At 42.4% G+C, this 21,921-nt stretch overlaps 1 protein-coding gene across 1 annotated transcript in view; it reads left to right on the top strand.

The window, feature by feature from the left end:
* Nucleotides 1–20,921, top strand: part of DENND2C (DENN domain containing 2C) — a 77,533-nt gene extending 56,612 nt beyond the window's left edge. The window contains exons 9-19 of the mRNA XM_054981468.1: nucleotides 1,646–1,755; nucleotides 3,490–3,559; nucleotides 5,391–5,468; nucleotides 6,404–6,544; nucleotides 6,838–6,986; nucleotides 8,924–9,101; nucleotides 9,621–9,662; nucleotides 11,373–11,478; nucleotides 14,136–14,375; nucleotides 15,012–15,098; nucleotides 18,224–20,921. Coding sequence (XP_054837443.1) covers nucleotides 1,646–1,755; nucleotides 3,490–3,559; nucleotides 5,391–5,468; nucleotides 6,404–6,544; nucleotides 6,838–6,986; nucleotides 8,924–9,101; nucleotides 9,621–9,662; nucleotides 11,373–11,478; nucleotides 14,136–14,375; nucleotides 15,012–15,098; nucleotides 18,224–18,255 — 1,233 coding nt within the window. The 3' untranslated portion in view covers nucleotides 18,256–20,921. The remainder of the gene's footprint in view (nucleotides 1–1,645; nucleotides 1,756–3,489; nucleotides 3,560–5,390; nucleotides 5,469–6,403; nucleotides 6,545–6,837; nucleotides 6,987–8,923; nucleotides 9,102–9,620; nucleotides 9,663–11,372; nucleotides 11,479–14,135; nucleotides 14,376–15,011; nucleotides 15,099–18,223) is intronic.
* Nucleotides 20,922–21,921: the final 1,000 nt, after the last annotated feature.

Genomic DNA, 21,921 nt, shown 5'->3' with positions numbered 1-21,921 from the left:
CATGGCTGGGGGTGGAAGAGAGGAAGTGCAGCTAAGTTAACTGTAATCCCAGAGCTCTGCTGACTTCATCGGGCTGCTGTTGATAACAAAAACAGGGAGGGGAATGTGTTGGCCTGCATTGCGCAGGAAACACCATGAGCAATGCCTCACGTGACTATGTGCTCTTTGTATCATTGCTGACCAAGTGAATGGCAGTCTGCCAGTTGGTTTGCCTCCTCTCCCTGCCTGGGAATGTTGTGCTGGATGCTAACAGGATTTGCACAGGAGGGTCTTCCAGCAGGAAACAGTACCCCAGTAATTATGGAGCAATGATTATACCACAACCACAGTGATTACAGACTTTTACCAACTCCCAAAATAGTGCTGTTTCAAAACAATCTGTCAGTCACTTCCTTGTGTGGACACTGCAGTGAAGTCCAACTCCTGTGAAACCTCTTCCAGCAAGTCAGGCTAGATGGGACCAGGCAGTGTGTTCCATCCTTAAGACTATGATAGAAATTCAGCATCGAACAGTAAGCCACAGCAGATGTGCATACCCTTATGGTGAAACTGATATTATCGTACGTGAAAACTATGGTTCAGATGTGACATTTTCCATGTGTACATTTATACAAACTCATAACTGCACACTTAATCTGATTATACCTTTTTAGTTGGCAAAAACCATGATCCATCCAAGTTCTGAGAAAATTGCATTGAATTGCCTTACAGGGCATCCTTTCCAGCGCAAATAGTTGCTACTGCTTTGGAAAAAGATGCTCTCTGACAATGTGCTTGGCCTGCTTGCCTCTGTGACCCTCCAGGGCTTCCACCGGATGGATCTCCTTCAGTGCCAGTTTGGTGTAGTGGTTAAGAGCGCAGGACTCTAATCTGGAGAACTGGGTTTGATTCCCCACTCCTCCACTTGATGCCAGCTGGGTGACCTTGGGTCAGTCACAGCTTCTAGGAGCTCTCTCAGTCCTTCCTACCTCATAGGGTATTTTGTTCTGGGGATAATAATGACATAATTTGTAAACCGCTCTGAGTGGGCATTAAGTTGTCCTAAAGGGCGGTATATAAATCGAATATTATTATTATTATTAGTGTCCCCGGCCTAGGTTTACTAGATGCTTAAGGAAGAGGGGTTCACAGCCTTTCCTTTGCAATGCAGTTTTGTAGGAGCCATAGTCCAGAAAGGCCGTTGCTTTCCTGGCTCTGAATAGACTGCAAGGTTTTTGGTGGTGGAAAGTGAGTCTTTTTCAAAGCAGCAATCATTTGGGACTGAATGAATGCCCTGCGGAGCAGTTTTCTGCTAGGATAGATCACAGATCTTGACTTTGAAAGGTCTAATTGTACGTGATGTGAAGAGTCTCTGCCTGAGACCCTGGAGAGCTGCTGCCAGTCTGAGTTGACAGTACTGACCTTGATGGACCATGGATCTGATTTCAGTATAAGTTATCTTCATGTGAAAACAAGATCCTGACAAATGCATAAAAGAACCCTAATGGAGGAAAGAGCAGAGTGAAACTGATGCAGGGATTGGGGATGAGATTATAATATAGCTAGAATGATCTACCATCTTGTATCTTACCTGGCTAGTTGAGCACAGAGAGATGTTTCTCTGCCTCCACCTGTACAGTGACCATGGCATGTGTTCCGTTTGTAGCCGGACCACCCCTTTCGCCAGCCTAAGGATGCTGAAGAGAGGCTGAAGGTCATCCCCAAATTCTGTTTCCCTGACCCCAAGGACTGGTGTCCAACATCAGAGTCAAAGAGGTAGGTGACTTTCTCTGTATTCTGAGATGATATAAGTTAAAAATTGGATGCCTGGGCAGCTGCTAAGAGCTAATCTTCTCTTGAGGGCTACAACACCCCTCCTTTTTTACTTAAACAATTTAAATGGCACTAGAGGTATTTTTAAATTAAAAAATAACAAAATATTTAATATAGATGGGAAAGGTCAGGTGAAATCAAGGTTGAAAATTTCTGAGGGAGCTCGTTGTAGATAACCCTGAGGTATATCAGTATATGAACAGACTTAAGAGCTAATGTTTTAGACTAATAAGAGTTTCTTAAGCTCTTCAGTTACTTTAATCTTTATGTTGAGACGCTTTTGTTCCAGTGTTTTCGCAAACACTCTAGTACACTTCCTTTGAGTATTCTCTTACTCTCCTTGGTTTTCAGAAGGCTGGTACTCTCTTTCCAGTACCCAAACCCCTTCCCTTGAAACACCAGTACTCATCTTCAGTTTTTAACTGACTCTTAAGGTCTCCGAAGGCAGTTTCTAACCACACCAGACCAGGGATCTTTTCACTTTTCAGAGCTAACTCCCCATTAGACTGGGCAGGGAATTTTTTCTCTCACTAGAAGATCTATCCCCTTTCTTTGGCCTGAATGGAAGTCTTCACCTACTTCCCAAACTTCCTTGCCAACTTTCCCCCAGTTCTCCTGTCTGTGTTAAACTGCTCTCAGTCAGGGCTGAATTTTGAAATTGTCAGTACTCGAATCCTCTCCGCTAGGACTGAAATCAGACTCCATTCTCCCCAGCATCCAGTTCAGAAGTCTTTTTCTATTCAGCTTGTGCTACTCAATCAGATTTTTGGGAGTAGTCCAAGGCTCTTTGTTTCTGTGAAGAATTAACCCTTCACAGTCCTTCAGCTGTATGTACAGCACTTCTAAGCTTTTAAAAAGTGCAGTCCATCACAAGGGTAATGCTGAAACTGTGGGTAGGGAAAACAAGCAGAGAGGCAGGAGGCTGCAGGTGAAGTGGCCGAGGGATAGCTGTATTAGTCTGTCATATGAAAATAAAACAAAAATGTAATGCCACCTTAAAAACTAACAACATTTATTTCAATATGAGAAGGGGAAGGAGAAAAGACCAGTTCTTCTGTATCTACTTAAGGAGCTATTTTTATACCTGCCTAAGAAAGAAATTGCCTGTCTGCCTTTTGACAAACTACTCCATGAATGACAAACTACTCCAAAAAATCTGAATGACAAACTAATCTAAAAAATCTGATTAGGTAGCACGAGCTGAATAGAAGTTGGGGGCAGTTTGGTCTAGTCTGAAAAATTTATTTTTTGTAACTTTGCTGAAGCTCCCTGCCCCCCCCTCAGGTTTGATCTTTTAAATTTGCTTTTACTTTTTGTCTTTCTGTTCCTTGTGTGCTATTACGTCACCATGACTTATGAGTGGCTGTGCCATAAACTCCCCATCCTGCCTCCTCCCCCAGTGGGACCCTCTGACAGGGTGCGGTAAGAAGGTCATTTCTTGGCTGCCAGTGGTTATAATTTATGGCAGGGTGGAGAAGCTTGTAAGGCAGCAAGCTGATGAAATATCTGCTGTAAACATAAAGACCTCTGGAAAAAAATCCCTGTGTGGGAATTGGAGAAGAGCCGAGTTGTTTGTGCCCAGCTTTGTCAATGTCATGAGGATAGTGCCCCCTGCAAGATAGGTTGACTCCTGCTTTACCTGCTCAGCTAATCTAACAAATTGTTCTTGGTGTCCAGTGAAACCTTTTCCTTTGTGCTGACGGGAGAAGATGGCAGCCGCTGGTTTGGATATTGTAAGAAGTTTTTGGTAGGTACCATCTTTATCTTTTGTTAATGTGGAATTTGTACAGTTGTGGGTGCAGGATACCTGCCTCCTTGCCCTGTGGGATGAGTGGCTTGGAATGCTGAAATGATGATTAGCAACTTAATTGGTGGTTGTTGGGGGTTTTCCGGGCTGTATTGCCGTGGTCTTGGCATTGTAGTTCCTGACGTTTCGCCAGCAGCTGTGGCTGGCATCTTCAGAGGTGTAGCACCAAAAGACAGAGATCTCTCAGTGTCACAGTGTGGAAAAGATGTAGGTCATTTGTATCTACTCAGGAGGGGTGGGGTTGAGCTGAGTCATTCTGTAAGAGTTTCCCAGGGTGTGGAATGCTAATGGCGGGAGGCTTCACTGTAACCTGAGGAGGTTCTTTTGCATATGGATTGGTGCTTGATGTGCTAATCTTCTCTGCAGGGCTATTGTCGGGTGTGGAGTGTTTTGTTGGCCTGGTGTTTTTCAGAACTGGAGCCCATGCTCTGTTCATTCTTGAGGTTTCTTCTTTCCTGTTGAAGTTTTGCTTATGCTTGTGAATTTCAATGGCTTCCCTGTGCAGTCTGACAAAGTAGTTGGAAGTGTTGTCCAGTATTTTGGTGTCCTGGAATAAGATACTGTGCCCTGTTTGAGTTAGGCTATGTTCAGCCACTGCTGATTTTTCAGGCTGTCCAAGTCTGCAGTGTCTTTCATGTTCTTTTATTCTTGTCTGGATGCTACGCTTTGTGGTCCCGATGTAAACTTGTCCACAGCTGCAGGGTATACGGTATACTCCTGCAGAGGTGAGTGTGGAAAAGCATGGGCTCCAGTTCTGAAAAACACCAGGCCAACAAAACACTCCACACCCGACAATAGCCCTGCAGAGAAGATTAGCACATCAAGCACCAATCCATATGCAAAAGAACCTCCTCAGGTTACAGTGAAGCCTCCCGCCATTAGCATTCCACACCCTGGGAAACTCTTACAGAATGACTCAGCTCAACCCCACCCCTCCTGAGTAGATACAAATGACCTACATCTTTTCCACACTGTGACACTGAGAGATCTCTGTCTTTTGGTGCTACACCTCTGAAGATGCCAGCCACAGCTGCTGGCGAAACGTCAGGAACTACAATGCCAAGACCACGGCAATACAGCCCGGAAAACCCCCAACAACCATCGTTCTCCGGCCGTGAAAGCCTTCGACAATACAGCAACTTAATTGTTTATTTGGATATTTATATCCAGCTTTTCTTCCAAGTGGGGACCCAAAATATCTTACAACATTGTTCTCCCCCCTTTCCTTTTTATCCTAAAAACAACAACCCTGTGAGATAGGTTTGGCTGAGAGTGTGTGACTGGTCCAAGGTCACCCTGAAACTCTCCATAGCAGAGTGGGGATTCCAACCTGGGTATCCCAAATCGTGTGGTGGAAAATGCCCTCAAGACATAGCTGATTCATGGTGACCCCAGGCGAGGTTTTCATGGCAAGAGTCTAACAGGTGGTTTGCCATTGCCTGCCTCTGCAGCCCTGGTCTTCGTTGGAGGTCTCCCATCCAATTACTAACCAAGGCTGACCCTGCTTAGCTTCTGAGATCTGACACGATCAGGTTCACCTGGGCTATCTAAGTCAGGGTCTCCCAGACCCTAGACCAACATTAACCAAAATGCAGTTTCAAACAGTGCTTCAGTCTGGCAAATCAAAGGCAGCAAAAGATCTAGTATGGGAAGATATGTTGCCAGAGGAATTCTGGCTACAATAACGTACCACCTCCCTAGCAGTTTGGTCATCCTGTTTGATCTATGTGGTGAGCTGTTGCCTGGTGCATGAGTGTTATTTCTTCTTTAGCCTGAAGGAAAAGGCAAACGGCTACCTGAGGTGTACTGCATGGTGAGCCGCCTAGGATGCTTCAACCTTTTCTCTAAGGTGAGTGAATTGTCCTCCACTTCATACTAAATTTAACTCCTTTAGTCTTAAAGTTCACCTTTGATTTGTTGACAGTCTCAGGAATGCATAAAGTAGGGCTGACACATTTCCACTGACAAGAAAAATCAGCAGAAGTTCACTGAGGGCTGACTTTACTCTCCACTGTGCAGAGAACCAGTGTAAACTGTGACCTGATTAGAAGTATTTTTAAAACTTGCTTTCACTTCCCTTTATAGAAGAAAGAAGTAGTACTGTGAGGAAGGTTGCAGGGACCACTGTCTTGGCTCCTGTCTATTTGCAGATTGGAAATTGAGAATCATTTTGCTGTAATGTTGTAGTTTATTCCAAAGTGACTGCATGACTCAACAGCCCCTCAGAAGGTTCATATACATGTAGTTGTAGGAAAAGTATATCTACGAGGTCTCACATCCCTTCTTGTAAATACGTTTAGCTCCAACTGCCAAACTGATGCATGAAATCTGCTCAGTGTGTGTCAGTTAAGCATTTGCTACTTGTGACCAAGGAGATCCATAGTGTGCAATGTTGCAGTTGCTGGCTGCTTCCCCTCTATGGATTTTCCCTCAAATGGAGAGCAGCTTGCTCCTGCATTGTTGGGGAGCTTCCACACAGCCCATGTATCTCCTGGGGCTTGCCTGCTGGAGGTGCCCATAGAGGCCTGTTCCATTAAGAAACTGATTAAATATGAATTCTTGAATGTCTGTGAGAGGTGTGCCTTGCTATTCTTGCTCACGTAGCAGCCTTCATGTGGGCAATTTTCATTTTTAAGGTTGGCCTCTCTCTGGCCTTTCCTTGGATATTCGCAACCTACACATGTGTGAAGGATGGTGTGCAGAAGTTCTGTTTCAGTTCCCTCTGCCTCCTTCCATTTTAGCCAAGAGATATCAGTTCAGTAACAGTGACCTCTTTACATGTAGATCTTGGATGAAGTAGAGAAACGGCGTGAGATGTCCCCAGCCCTGGTACACCCGTTCATGCGCAGTGTCATGGAGGCACCATTTCCTGCACCTGGGCGCACTATCACTGTGAAGAGCTTCCTACCAGGGGCAGGAAATGAGGTAATAGCCAAGGCATGATTTGTTTGCATCACAGCAGGTGGTGGTGGTACTTTTTTAATCTGTCTTTTGGAACACAGATTTGAATTTGCCAAGTCTCTTTTGGAGCATCTACCAAATGTTTTGTTCTCAACACACACTCTCCCTCTCTCTCTCCCCTTCCCACCCACCCACCCACACCACTCTCTTTCTCTCTCTCTCTCTCTCTCTCTCTCTCTCTCTCTCTCTCTCTCTCTCTCTCTGTCTAAAATAAGGCAGTACTTGTTATTGACTCTTTTTCATCTCTTTGTTCTTAGGTGATTGAACTTTGCCGTCCACTGGACTCCCGGCTGGAGCATGTTGACTTTGAATGTCTGTTTAAATGCCTGAGTGTCTCTCACTTGATCCAAGTCTGTGCTTCTCTCCTGCTGGAAAGGAGGGTGATCTTTGTTGCTGACAATCTAAGGTGAGATAGATCTGACAGTCCTCTCTGATTTGTCAAAAATCCTTGGCAACTGGGCTATTGTGACACAGGTGGCTCTTCATAATGCTGGTGTGAGATAACATTCTTGAATGCTCTTTCATATAAACTAAACTGCACCTAAAAGGCTAGCAAGTTAGGAAAAAAATTGTGCTGCTTCCACATGCTGAGGATTCTCTATTTTGCTTGAATTGCCACTGTCAATGCAGAGCTGCCATTTCCTTTGCATTTTCCCCCTCTGCTCTACCAAAGGGCTTTTTCAAGTGTTTAATAGTTACCACGGTGTTATAGTGCTATGGCAATTATCAGGGGTTTTTAAGCCCTCAAAAAGGCCTCTGGAAATGTGAGAGGGAAAATGGCATCTGGGAGGAGCTGACTGAGGGAAAACGATGCTGATGTGAGCAGGACCTTTGAAAATGTGCACTTTCCTATATAGATACCTTGCTAATGCATTTGGACTGCATTTTGTTCAGAAAAGATTGTAATAAAAGGTTTAAGAAAAGAGCTTACTGATGAAAGGGAAAACCTGGAAAGTGGATGATTAAGAGGATGATATGTGGATGCTCCCAAAAACAAACAAAGGTAGAGGAAAACATCCATGTGGAAACAATCTTCTCCTTGACATGCGAGCTTTCCATGGTCAGATATTCCTTGGCATGAAGGATTCGTTCTTGCAGTCCCTTACATTCATTATGTATTGTAAGTTGCAAGGAAGTTACACCATATGTTCTTTCAGAATGCATAAATCAATCCATATAAGATCATAAGATGAGCCTTGCTGGATCAGACCAGTGGTCCATCTAATCCAGCATCCTATCTCACACTTCCAGATAATCTGGAAGGCCTACAATAGTTCATAGGGGCCCAGGCCTTCCCCTGAAGTTGCCCCATTGCTGGTATTCAGAGGTCTACTGCCTGTGAATGTGGCGGTTCCCTTGAATTACCATAGCTAGTAGCCACTAATAGACCTATCTTCCATGAATCTGTCTGATCCATTTTTAAAGCTGTCTGTGCTTGTGGCCATCACTACATCCTCTCACAGTGAATTCCACATTTTTATCACTTGTTAGGTAAAGAAGTCCCCCCCTTTTTTCTGTCCTGAATCTACTGCCCATCAGTTTCATGGGATGCTTTCAAGTTCTCATTTTTTAGGAGAGGGGTATAAGTGGTGTCCACTTGTTCATAATTTTATAAATCTGCCATGTTCATAATTTTATAAATCTCATGTCCTTCCTTGTCTCTTTTCTAAACAGAAAATCCCAGACTCTTCAAATTTTTCTCATACGAAAGGTGCTTCATTCCCTTAATCATCCAGGTTTCTCTCTTCTGTACCCTTTCCAGTTCTGCAATGTTCTTTTTGAAATATGGTGGCCAGAATGGCGCACAGTATTCCAAATGAGGCTGCACTATAGACGGGGATCATAAAATTGGCTATTTTATTTTCATCCCTTTCCTAATAATCCCCAGCGTAGAGTTGGCCTTTTTTACAGCTGCGGCACACGGAGTTCTGCTGTATATGCTAAAAACGTATTTCAAGGCATGTGTTTGATATATGTAAACTCTACAGGGAGCGTCATATTATCTGTGACTTCTTATGGCATATATCCACATTAAGAGAATCTGCAGTTGTTTTGGTTCCATTAGAATTTAAAGTGAGGTTTGAATCTTAATCTGTTTGAAAGTTTGGCTGTTGCTGCAGTCACCACCACCTTTTACTTTTGCTTAGGAGGTGAACTGTTCTTCTGAGCAAGATATTTGTACATTCCATTGCTGTTCTTGTTCCTATGAAGGAAGAGGCATGTACAAAAGTAGAAAATGAGGAGCTCTTTTCTATTTGGTACTTTGCCTGAATTACTTTCTCTGTGTTAGAGATGCTGTTTGTTATCTAGGGATAAACTGACCAGCATCTTTTTTCCACATAGCATCTTGTCTAAATGTGGCCATGCTGTGGTTGCAACACTGTACCCGTTTACCTGGCAACACACCTATATCCCAGTCCTGCCCGATTCCATGATAGACATTGTCTGCTCTCCCACCCCCTTCCTGATTGGCATCCTTTCCTGCTCCTTAACACAACTCCAGGACCTGCCTATAGAAGAGGTAAGATTTGGGAAAGCAAGGGAGAAATACAAGGCAAGGGTTTTTTTTGTGCATGCGTGTGTGCACACACATGTGGTTGTCCATCTGTGAATTGTCAGTCACTCATCAGAATCATGCATCCATGCATTGTTGGATATTTCACTGTTATTGTGCTAAAGCAATCATTTGGATGGGCTTGTCCACACAGTTCGCAAATGGTTACTGTAGTGCAACAATAGTATGCTGTCCAGTGATATGTGGATGCAACACCATTGTCCAACTAAAGCCCTGTTCATGCACAGTGAGCTCATTGATCTGAAACAAATGTATCAGATTGCCATCTATTGATGAGAATTGTGTTTATTTGATAAGGTAGACTGTACTGGAGCTAGGTGTGATAAGATCAGTGTCAGGATGTCATCCATTTGTTTATTACATGAAAAAACCCTTGATCTTATAAATTAGCATAAAGAGAAGCCCAGAGATTATCAGCACTATGGAGTACATGCAACATAAAAGTATCTTTCTTCCTTTCCCTAGGTACTGATTGTTGATCTCTGTGCTGATGAATTTTTGCAGCAGGTGAGTAAAATTGTTTGCCTGCCTGCTAGCCAGTTCACTAAGCAAGCAGATCAGAGGGCTTTAAGAACGAACTTTTGTGGGAAGGAATAAATACAAGAAAGAAATCAGTATCTTTTGTCATTTATGTGATTGAAGACTGGGTGGAGGATTGCATAGGCTGGTGGGTAAATGGTTTGATAAGGTCAGGCTTGCATGGGAGAGAGGACTCTTCAGGGGCCCCTTGTTTTGTCTATGCATTTGACTGACTTAGGGGTCCACAGGTGCCTTCTGGTTGAAGTGGTGCTTCTCCTAAAGCCAGCCGAAACAGAGAGAGGCATTATAAGGAACCTTCTACATCACTCCTTCTCTGTTCTTTTCATTTTCTCTTCTCAAGATTACTTGTTGTCTAGACAGTGTTTCCTGTGGACAACTGTTCTTAAAATAAACTCTCACAATGTAATTTGTTGCTGGTCTTCATTGTTCCCTATTGACTGAAAGGGCTCTTACAGAGAAAAACGTGTAGAAATTATCATTCCCCTAAGTAGAAGTAAAAAAATGGTGTTTAGTGGTTGTAATCTGTGTCCCTACCTATGTAGTATGTGTTCCCAACTCAGCTGCTTGGAAGACAGTTTCCTTTTCCAATATATAGGACTTCAGTGTATCAGCTAACCAACTGAATGCAGGAGGAAAATTGCTAACCCTACATTGATGTCATCTGGATGTGCATCCAGATACATGGCACTTTACAGAGTAATAGACAATGTATATCAAGACAAGAGTAAACAAAGAAGGTCTCTGTATTGATAAGCTTACACGCTAAATTGAGGCTAAGCTTGGCTAATGGCCAAACAACGTGTGATACCAGGGATTTGGTGATCAGATATACCCAGATGCGTAATGTAGTTGCACAAACTAATCCTTGGGTACGAGAGTGGATGGAAGGAGCTGATATTGACTGGGGCTGTGGCACTCAGGAGGTTTTTTTTTTAATTCCCCCCGCCCCAAAACACATGTTGTTTCTCCAGTTGGAAATGGCAAAATAGAGGCTGCCTTAAACTCCGGTAGATGAAAAAAATATAAGCACAGGATAGGTACCTTATCTCAGGATAGGCACCTGCCTTTTTCTACCTGCAGGGCTTAAAGCATCCTCTGGGGCACAGGTGGATTTCCAGTCAGGGAAACTGCATAGGGGGTAGAGTGTACTCTTTTAAGATGTCATGTTGTAAAATCTTGTGGAAGTTATAAATAACCTCAAAAGGCAATCAGTATATTTAGCAACACTTACGTGATGCTGTTAAATGTCTGTCCTCTCAAGCATTCTTCCCTCTCTGCCCGTTTGTTTTGCTTTGCAGCCAGCACATGGAATCAGTAGCCAAAGGTATTAAAAGGATCAGTCTTTTATCCATCTCACCCTTAGTAACTGCTCTGGCTTTCAGAGAGATTATTTTGCATTTTTCCTTTCAGACTAGCATGCTTTGAGGCTGGAGTGTACAGTGGTTGTGTGATCTTATTTTTATGTTGATGGTCTATATGTGGAATTTGTTTTAAACAACGGTGTTTAATTTCTTTCACATGTTAATGCTGCATGGTCATAAAGCACATGCGCTTTCATACCACATTGATAATATTACACATGGAGGCTGGAACAGTGACTTAATGCAGTATTTTGGTAACATTGCTCTCTTCAGTTTCTGAACATAAGTCAGCTATCCCTTTGTTGTGTTTTTATAGGTTTCAGATGAGAATGAGATTCTACCTCACAAACTCCAGGCTGCCCTTGTACAGATATTGGAGGAAAGAAATGAAATCTTATCTCAGGAGCGGAATTACACACAAGGTGAAAGTCAGAACTGAGAATCCTGTGCCTTGGAGACTAGCTGTATATTACATGGTTTTAACATCAGGTCTAGGTCTGCCGTGAAGACTTTTTATCAGATGTAAGCAGCATGTTTCCCACTGGGAGCTCAGTTCCCAGTCACATGGGGGCCCAATTCAGATTGGTATGTAAGAAGTGGGGGCTTAGACTTTCCTCTCCATGCCATTTTTTGACCTGAATTGGCACCCAAAGGGCTACTACTTCCTCCATTGGGTAAACCTACACGAACCCCATCAGTGCAAATGAAGCCCCCAACAGAGCAAACAGTAAATTTCCAGGGCCTTTTCATGTCAGAAAAACAGCACAGGGGGAAGGTCTAGGTCTGCACTCCCCACAAATTGGTTACAATCCAAATTGAGCCCCAGTGGGAAACTTGCAGCACACAACTGATAGAAAGGCCTTGTGGTGGATCTGGACACAATGCAAGGACTCTGTGATATGTAGTTACACCCTCAACCCTTGGACTCTAGAATGAGGGATTGGAACTGTGATGGACTCAGCTTCAAATTCTGAGATTGCCAGACAGTAAAGAGGATGATTGACATGTTCCCCCCACCCCATAATGTGGCTAGCCTGAAATGGCAGTTGGGGTTGGAATGTTGAGGGGTTGACAGAGTAAACAAAAGAGTGAGGGGAGTTGGAGTCTGGATTTTGACCAGAGAGGGTCAGCCAGAGAGTCCTCTGTGTGAGGAAGGAAGGGAAGGTGTACCTTTAAAAGTGAAATCAGTACGTTCCTGAAGCACTTGTAGTCCTTTGACTAAAGTGGGAAGGACAGCACAAACTCCTGTGTAGACTCAAGAGATCTGGGAATTATAGTGGGCCAAGGAAGTGGGTAGAAATGAGTCTCCTCTTCGGCACCAGGAACAGGGTTATAGCTCATAAACTATAACGCCTGCCCAGTATCTTGTAAGGGTTTGACTCAGTGGAGTACCTTAAGGTCTGGAGAGGAAGGGAAGACTGTGTCTGTGTGTTAAAGGTGGAACATTTGTGAAGCATGTATTGTCGAAGGCTTTCACGGCCGGAGAACAATGGTTGTTGTGGATTTTCCAGGCTGTATAGCCGTGGTCTTGGCATTGTAGTTCCTGACATTTTGCCAGCAGCTGTGCCTGGCATCTTCAGAGGTGTAGCACCAAAAGACAGAGATCCCTCAGTGTCATAGTGTGGAAAAGATGTTGGCAGGTAATTTAGGATGGTGGGTTTGGGCTGAGTCATCCTGTAAGAGTTTCCCAGGGTGTGGAATGCTAATGGAGGGAGGCTTCACTGTATCCTGAGGGGGTTCTTTTGCATTTGGATTGATGCTTGATATGCTAATCTTCTCTGCAGGGCTATTGTAGGGTATAGAATATTTTGTTAGCCTGGTGTTTTTCAGGACTGGAAACCATGCTCTATTCATTCTTAAAGTCTCTTCTTTCCTGTTGAAATTGTGCTTATGCTTATGAATTTCAATGGCTTCCCTGTGCAATCTGACGAAGAAGTTGGAAGTGTTGTCCAGTATTTTAGTGTCCTGGAATAGGATACTGTGTCCTGTTTGAGTTAGACTATGTTCAGCCACTGCTGATTTTTCCAGATGGCCAAGTTGAATCTCCCCAAGCCTTGTGTGCCAGTTTCTGTTTATGGGAAGTGCAAACCTCTGATCTTTCCCCTACTTGGACTTGTCTGGGTAACCATTCCACTTATATGTTCCTAAGGGTGGGACAAGAAAGAAAGTTGATGCTAAACATCCACCATGCTACTAAAGGCTTCCCAGCCCAGTATTCAACTTCATAGGCTTAGAGAGGAGACATTTCACCTCAGGGTAGAAGAAGGTCAGCCCAAACCTGAGACATGGCTTTGTGACAGGAACTCTCTAAACTGAGGGCCTAAATAGGCTCAAATACTTTAAAATAAAAGAAGCAGAACTTCTTATGGACATGTGCTTTTTGAAACGTGTTCTGGAGGTACTAGTTTGGGGCTGCAGGGCATAGCTGAAAATGACCCTGGAAAACGCAGGTCACTCTTTCCATTTTGAGTCATCCTTGAGGGAAAGCTGGCCTCTGATACTTGCTCTGGCTTGTGACAGTCATGGGGACCAGTTTAAGATCATCCATGAGTAAAGTAGATGGAAATCCCTCAGGATGAAATAGAATGTTCTGGGACAAACAGGTGGCCTAGAAATCTAAGCTGCCTCTTCCCCATTTTAAGTGGTAGTGGTGGAGAAGTGGTTGGTAGAGAAGAAGGGGCCTTTCGTTTGATTATATCTATTTGGGAATCCTGGCAGACTGCTGGGGAAATTTGGGGGGAAAATAGCAGGTGGGCAAAGGGTAAAGCAGCAAACATATGCACAGCTTGTTGCTTCTTCCTTGCAAATTGCACACACATTTTGCTGCTTGGAATCAGAGAAGCAGTGCCTGTGTTCTCAAACCTGTATTTACCAAGAATGATCTAGTGTCTGGATACTTGCCCTTTCCTTGTGTCTTCAGAATGCAGCTTCAGCATCAGCTATAATAACTGAGCTCTGTGTCAGATGACATGTTGATTGTGACCTATCCAGCGGCATAGGTGGACTCTACACAGGAACTGGGAAAAGAGGCTAGTCTCTCCAGAGGGGAGATATGACTGTTGCATTTGCTTTCTGATAGGTGATGTGACTCTGGCCTCCTTAGTGTCAGAAGCTTTTGTTCGTTTCTTCGTGGAGATTGTGGGCCATTACTCCTTGCACATGCACATCACAGAGAAAGGGGAACGAGTATTCCAGCGGGAGCCTTTCCGTAAATCACACACCTCTCGCAATGTCCGCCATTTTCTAGACATCTTCATGGAGACACAAATGTTTGCTGGCTTCATACAGGATCGAGAGCTTCGTAAGAGTGGGGTTAAAGGTGAGAGCTGCTAAATCCACCCCTGCTTTCTTGATGCATTGGCTTTTCTTGTGTAGTATAAAACTTGGTACAAGTCCAGAACATTTTTATGCCTGCAAACTGTCTGAATTCCTGCCAGGATCTGGAAGGTGATTTTGTTGCAAGCCCTTACAGGTCCTGGGCCTGGAAATCTTTATGGTGCATGCCACCAGCCCCAAAAGCATTCTTGATTAATCACTTCTCGAAAACTGAAACACATAAGTGGTTTAATCGTTTCAGTAAAATGGCTAGGTTGCTGTTGCCTTTAAGGCAACTTTCACCCAGAAAGCAAGTGTCAACAGACTTTTCAAAGATACAGCTTTCACCTGCAGCAAGAACATCTACATTATTGTAGATAACTTATCTGTAAATTTAAATCAAGTTTAGACTGAAATTCAGATGTATTTAAAGCCACATAGAAGAAATTTAGCTTTAATTTTATTAAACAGCTAGCTAAGCACCGCCTACTATACGGTTTTAAGGGTCTTGTGTATAGGTCTGGCAGTGGAGTCTGAAATATCCTGTGGCTATTAGGCTAGGGTCTTAAAAAATCTGATTTTGCTCATTTCAGACTACATGCTGCAAAATGAATATATGAATGATACTTCGTTTTTCTAGGTTTGTTTGAAGTCCGGGCCTTGGAATATTTGGAGACCATTCCAGAGTCTGAACCAAGTGGGATGAACAAAATCCTTCGCAGTCTGGGTAAAAAAATGCTCAGCTTTGTTCTTGGCTGTCTTGGTTGTTTGTCATTTGCATAACTGGCTACTCAAGAAGTAATTTCTGTCATGACAGTAGTCCTCAGTTACTGGAAACAGAATAAGTTCTGGAAATCTGCCCTGAGCCCGCTTGTGAGGAGGGCAGAATAAAAGTCTAAAATAAATAAAATAAATAAATAGTTACTGGATACAGAATAGGTTCTGTGTCTTTCCTTTGCAAATCTGCCTTTCTCATATCTTACTCTTTCTGAGTTCTAGCCTGTCTTTCCATTTGAGTTCCAGTCCTTTGTTTTTTCTTGTGTTAGTTGCTTTGTTTCAGGAAATGCTTACAATAATGCCTTGCTTCCAATAGTATTTTTGCAAAGAGACCCACCAATACACTTTTATATTTTGTTCTGTTTATCTCTGACTCTGGAAGTTCCATAAATTCTTTCTTAGTCACATTATTTTGTAACACTTGCCATCATCAGCAGAGTGATTGTGTGGCAAATGGAATTGGTTACCTTGCTAGATAACTAGGTAACATTGACGAGCAAATACTATATCTGCTCAAAATAGTTGACATAGTTTAATAAGTAGTTTCCATTTTGCAGAATGATTTGCTCACTAAAAGCTAAACTGTCTATGACATTAGAGCTCTGTGACTAGAACTCTAAATGTGTTGTTCCACCATAAAAAACAGTGGCCCATATGGATTAGAACCATTGTGCTGGGGAAGTTGGGGGATTAATTCTCCCTTTGGTGCTGTTTTTCAATAAAAATGTCTCTCTCAGTTACTTTAAGGGTAGCTGTATTGGAGGGAATGTGTGCTTTGGTATTTCCAGGCTAAAAATACCTGAAAAATACCTTATTGATATTTTCTAGGTATATTTAGGAATCTCAGTCTATATGTGAGATTCTCAGATATACTGGTATTCTGATCTTGATTATTCCCGGAATTATTCAGAAATAACTAGGGCTGGCATTTCAAAGGTCACAGTAGCTTATTTTTCTTGCTTTGGGAAGTTTCTTGAGAAAAAAAGGAGGGGCAAGAGCGACAATTCTCACAGGTAAAAAATGACATCTCACATTAGGGGAGAGCTCAGTTGTCTGTGCTATCATGGCAATTTTCTCATAGACCACAGAAAATGCTGACCTGGCTGCAGGCAGCTTCAGGGCAAGATTTTTTTGGAGTGGTGCTTTTGGCTGTGCTGGTCTGTCTGTGCCTTACTTCAGCTGCCTACTGTGAGATTGGAATTCTCTAGTTATGTTGGGATTTGTTGGTGCAATTTGCATTGGGAGGCTTTTGGCCGGTGGTGGTGTGATTGGCTAAGGCTTCTTTGCCCTGGAGAAAGCATTGGATCCCCTCCCCAATAGGAAACAGTGGAGAGTAGCTTGGGGCACCTTGTTCAGGGGCCCATAGAACTGAACTGCCTGACCCAATCTACTTAGGGGGAAGTCTTTAAGGGACAAACAGGAGCTATTCCATGGAAACGTTGGTGTAATTTTTATGAAAAACAGCCATTCCATCTCCTCAGAAAAATCTCCCCCTTAGGGAATATTGGACCCAGTTAATTTCAGAATCCAGAAAAAAACCCAGATCTGAATACCAAAATTGTATGAAAGGTCCTGAATATAGAGGAATACTGATATTTGTGGCCTTCCCAATACTAGAATCCAAAAAAATACCCCCCCCCTAATATACATCCCTACTGTGTTGCACCTTTCATTTTTCCTTTTCCTGGACTTAATGCTCAAGAGTTTGTATGTGTGCATTTTTGGTCACAGAAACAGTACAACATTAAGTCCTCATTCCCTGTACTGCAGTAGCAGCCCCATCCATATGACCCTCCCTCTATGATTGTTTTTTTAAAGGAATAAACCATAGGCCTGTCAAGGAGTTCCAGACCCCTGGGGCCCAGCCCAGCTAAGGGGAAGGGACACAGACTGCCTGGAAGGTCCTGTTGCAAATAGCAAACCAGATAAGCTGCCACCAGCTCCCCAGTCTATCCCTAGGCTAAGGAGTTAGGGAGCAAAGCTCCAGAGCCTATTAGGGAATTTAGCCAAAGCAAAGTCTACCTTGCAAGGGTAAGCTTGCAGGCAGATTTCACAGCAAAGGAATAGTTGTTTGGTAGGTGGATCTCAAGCACACATAGGGTGAGTTCAACAAAGGTTTTATAACAGTGAGGCTTCAGAGTCTTAATAACCCACACAAGGTAAAAATATAAAGGTTTATTAAATCAAAGTGCAAGGTTATTATACATAAGACACAAAGTGAGCACAAACAAACAAAAACCTACAGCAGTAAGCTCTACATACCACATTAAATTCTTAGGAGGCAAAGCAAGTTGGTTTCTCAGTTGTAGCAAGCAAAAGTCCCACAAAACAGCAAGGCAAAAGATGGAGCTTCAGTCATTTTCATCAAATAGAGCCAGAAGCAAAGCAAAAGAGCGTGGGCAGAGGTCTGAGATAGACGCCACAGAATTTCTTCACACAGAGTGAACTTCACAGAATGCCCACATTTTCTCAGCAGTCTGACCAAACACTGCAGTTCACTCCATCCCCTAGGGTACAGCTACCATCCAATCATGGTACATTCCATACACCCATCCATTCTTACTTCAGAGGCCTGCATTTAAACCCACAATATTAAAAAAACCTCACTTTATGTACACAAACTTACAAGCAAACCATTACATGCAGCTTAGTCTTGCTATAGTGCTATCCTAAGAAAGGTCATACTCTGTTCCACCCAGTGACATCAAGGGACTTACAAAGGTATAGGATGGCACTGTCACTATATTTCTCTTTGAGATTTAAGACTAGGATCCAAAAGGACCAGGTATGCCCGAGGGCTTGGGCTCACTCAGTGGGATTTATTTTCCTTTTTAATAACAGACATTCCACCACTACACCAATTTCTTTTTAAAGCTCCCTACATTTCAGAAGTGCTGTCATGCAGAGAAACACAAGGCCCATATTCCTCTGGACCTGCAGAACTAGCCATGGCTCTTTGGATCCTGGCTTAAGTTGCATTTTGTTTATTTGCATGCAGCCTGCTTCATAATGATAAGACAAGATATACATAAATTAACCTGTTAACTTATTGTTTTATAAATATTTTTCTTCTAGGTAGTAAAATGAAGTTTCTACAAAAGAAGTGAGAAGTTGCAGAATTGCTGCTAAAAGTTGCTCTAAGTTCTCGGTTGGTCATAACGAGGTGTCACTCCATTGCCTGTTGCTGTAGGACAGATGGGATCACTGGAACTTGACTCAGATGAGCTTCAAGAAACTGGAAGAAACTGAAACAAATCTCAGTGGAATTCTTGATCTTTACTCTGCCCGGTCCAATGGAAGTATTGCTAAGAGAGAATGGGCTTCTCTCATCTGTGAAGGGGAAACTGAGACAACTGTGTGAGGTATCCCTGTTTATGCTGCTTGGCCGGTTCATAAAAGACGTTGGCCTAAAGCAATTCAAAGGCTAAATTGATACCTTTTAAAAGGATGCATGATCCAGGAAAGAGAAACGAATCCAGGAAGTGGTCTGTGCCAGTACTGCACTACGGATGCTTTCTCTGCACAAGGAAGCTCTTTTTAAAACTGTAATGGAAAATCCTTTTAATCTATCCTCATCTGTCAAACCAGCCTGTCAGATTCTCTAGTATCAGCCTGGATTCATCCATGTTCTCATGCTCATTGTTGATTTTATATATTGCAAAGCTTTATATTTTTAAGCTGTTGTAAGCAAAATGAGAACTTCTGCTTCTTGTTTGCTATTTTGGTTTTATATCAAAGGCGTCAGGCTTTCTTTGATGATGTAAAATACATGGTTTTAGCCTTTTTACAAGTTCATCTCTACTATAGAGGGTGAGGGTGGGGAGATATGCCTCATGTAAGAATGGCACACATGCTAAGAAAATACCATTTGATCCCAGTTGGGAGCATAGAGATACTTTTTCTATCTCACGTGGTAGAATTAAAATGAACTCCTTTTGATTTGGTATGGAGCTAGCTCAAAAGGTAAGAGAGTTTCTTACAAACTATATTTTCCCATGAGTGTGGAGTCAAATAGAAATGGGTTCATCTTTGAATGCATAATTCTCCTTTGCTGCTGTTGAACATCATCACAAATGTTATCTTTCATTCCTTAAACCTGGGTCTGTTGTGGTCTGCTTTTAGAAATATTGATTCCTTTTGTATCCAGTACTAGAGGGAAGAGACCTTTGCAGTGTGCTGTATAGTCCTTTCCCTCATGGGTTTGCACACCTTACACAATAACTGCCAAGATGTATAGTGACCAATATCTGTGTCACCTTTAACCAAATACAACAAACAATGAAATTTATTCATTGGATTACATCAGCTACTCTTGCCTTGACTGTAGTCAAAGACCACTTTTTAATGGAGCTTTATTGTATGTATAAAAATGGGCTCATGTTTAATACTTAGGTCTGTGCAGCCTTGGAGTGAACAGTGGCACAGACAAAGAGACATTTCTTTTGAAACATTTAAGTCTTGGAAGCTGGTGAAGTGGGTTGAGCAGTCTCTGCCACATAGCCAAATTAACCTCTGGGTTTGGATGAAATATTGGACTTGGGTTCTGCATGGGTTGATGGGCCCACACAAGAGCCTGAATATTTCCTTCCTCACAAAGTACCAGACCAAGAAGAGGAAAAAAAAATCTGTGGAACAACACTGAAGAACATGTTAACATTTTATTTCAGAATTTGCACTCTAACTTGAGGGTTCTGCATTTGCTTTGTACTGCCAGATATTTTAAGTTTTCATTCACTGATTCTCCACTGATGGAGTGTCAGGAAGCCTGGAGAATATCTGTTTGCCAGATCCAGATTTCCAAAGCCCCTTTCTATGCATGCTTACTCAGAATTAAACCTCACTGAATTCAGTAGTATTTACCTAATAGAAAGTGTATTTAGGTTTTCAGCTTTAGGCAGCAATCTTGAGTATACTCTTCTTGAGGAAAAAGTGCCTTTGAACTCTATACTACTTACTTCTGAAAAAATATATTAGGATCCAGTTGCAAGGCTGTGGTTCTTTGTACTGTTGCAGCCCAAACCTATGCTTGCTTGAACAGAACTAAGTCCCATTGTGTTCATGGGTGCTTACTCTCAGTTAAATGTGCATAGAATTTCAGCCTTAAATGGAAAGGTCAGTTGGAGTTACGGGGATTTATTTCTGAATAAACATGCAAAGGATCATGTGGTGACAAATGGGTTCAAAACACAAGTAAAGGAAATAATTTTTCTTTGGTTCCCTTTGAGGAATATTTGAGAACCATGGACTGACTCAGTTTGCTGTTGCAGTTCTGTTGTGAATGTTATACTCTGTAGCATATTGCTGAACTAGAGGTTTGATAAGAGGAAGCAGAGAGTGACATTCATTTCTAATATGTCTCAGCACTTAAAAATGATTGCACTTGGTTGGAAGAGCAGGAAGAAGCTGCTTAAAGCTCCTGCAGTTCCATTCTCATCCACTTGTGGGACATAGTCTGGTTAATGTAATCCTGTAGGATGTATCACCCTCCTTTATAATTTCAACCACACCACTGCATGCTTGTATAAGGGAAATAGGCTCCCTTCCTTCATCTCCATGGAAACAGAACCTGCCATTGCTGGTCTCTCTTCAGTGTGGTGCTTCCATGTTTTGCAGCCTATGTTGCTCATTCTGGACAAAGCCATATTCTGTGATGTATAAATAAAACCAAAACTGTGTGTACAGTAACACAGCTGTAATAAACCAAGTTCCTTTGGGAACATGGTTCAAATAAAGTGTTGTTTTTTTTGTACTGAGTTGTATGTATGTATATATATTTCTGATGGTTAGGAAGGCTTCATGGTTGCTGTCCCTTATGCCTCTAGTTATCCCTAAAAGGAGAGTTCCTGAGATTTTTAATGCTTCCTAACATAAAATCTCCTGGCAAATACAAAATTAGCACATTGGGGAGAAAAGTTGTAGCCTAACCTTAGCATACTCTGCTCATTTTCAGTGTAATGGGGTACTTTGAAGAATGTAACTGCTGACCTGCAGTCTGATGTAATACAGTTTATTTTGTACCTCCTTACCTCTTCATTCTTCTACATGTGGAGGTTAGGCCTAAGTCTCAATTTAAACATGACACTGATAGGCCTAAGCCTCAATTTAAACATGACACTGATAGGCCTAAGCCTCAATTTAAACATGACACTGATAGGCCAAACCGTTTTTTCTTTGGGGTTTTGCACTTTGTTTAAACTGAGCTGCTACCCACTCAAAGCATCTATACATGCCCAATTATTTCACCTGTGCAGTATCCACCTTTGATGTGCTATTTTATCAGACCTTAATTTTACATAAATCAAATTATAAACTCTCTTCTATTATGAAAACTTGCTTTCTCCTGCACATATGCAAACCCAGAATACCTCTTTTCTCAGGCTCCATGCCTGAAGATGAATTGTGGATTCAGAGGGAAAGCAAGTCATTAGAAAACATTAACATTATTTTGTAGCCAAAATAACAGTTTTGTGACATCTTAAACATTTAATATATGTATTGCATAATAAACTTTTGCAAGCCAGAGTCTACCATCAGGTGCCACAGGAGTCTTTGTCATTCTGAAGATCTATGGCTTTCTGTATGTGTTCATGGGGGAAATGGTAGGCACTTTGGTATTTGTTACATGGTGGTGGTGGAAAGTGCCTGCAAGTTGTATCTGAAGAAGGAAGCTCTAACTCTTGCAAGTTCATATCCAGAAAATCTTGTTGGTGCCACTGGACGCAAATCCTGCTGTTTTACTGCAGACCGTGGCTACCCACCTACAACTATCTTCA

Source organism: Eublepharis macularius, chromosome 5 (assembly GCF_028583425.1).
Source record: "Eublepharis macularius isolate TG4126 chromosome 5, MPM_Emac_v1.0, whole genome shotgun sequence".
In the NCBI taxonomy this organism is placed as follows: domain Eukaryota; kingdom Metazoa; phylum Chordata; class Lepidosauria; order Squamata; family Eublepharidae; genus Eublepharis; species Eublepharis macularius.
This window is presented reverse-complemented; position numbering and strand designations above follow the sequence as displayed.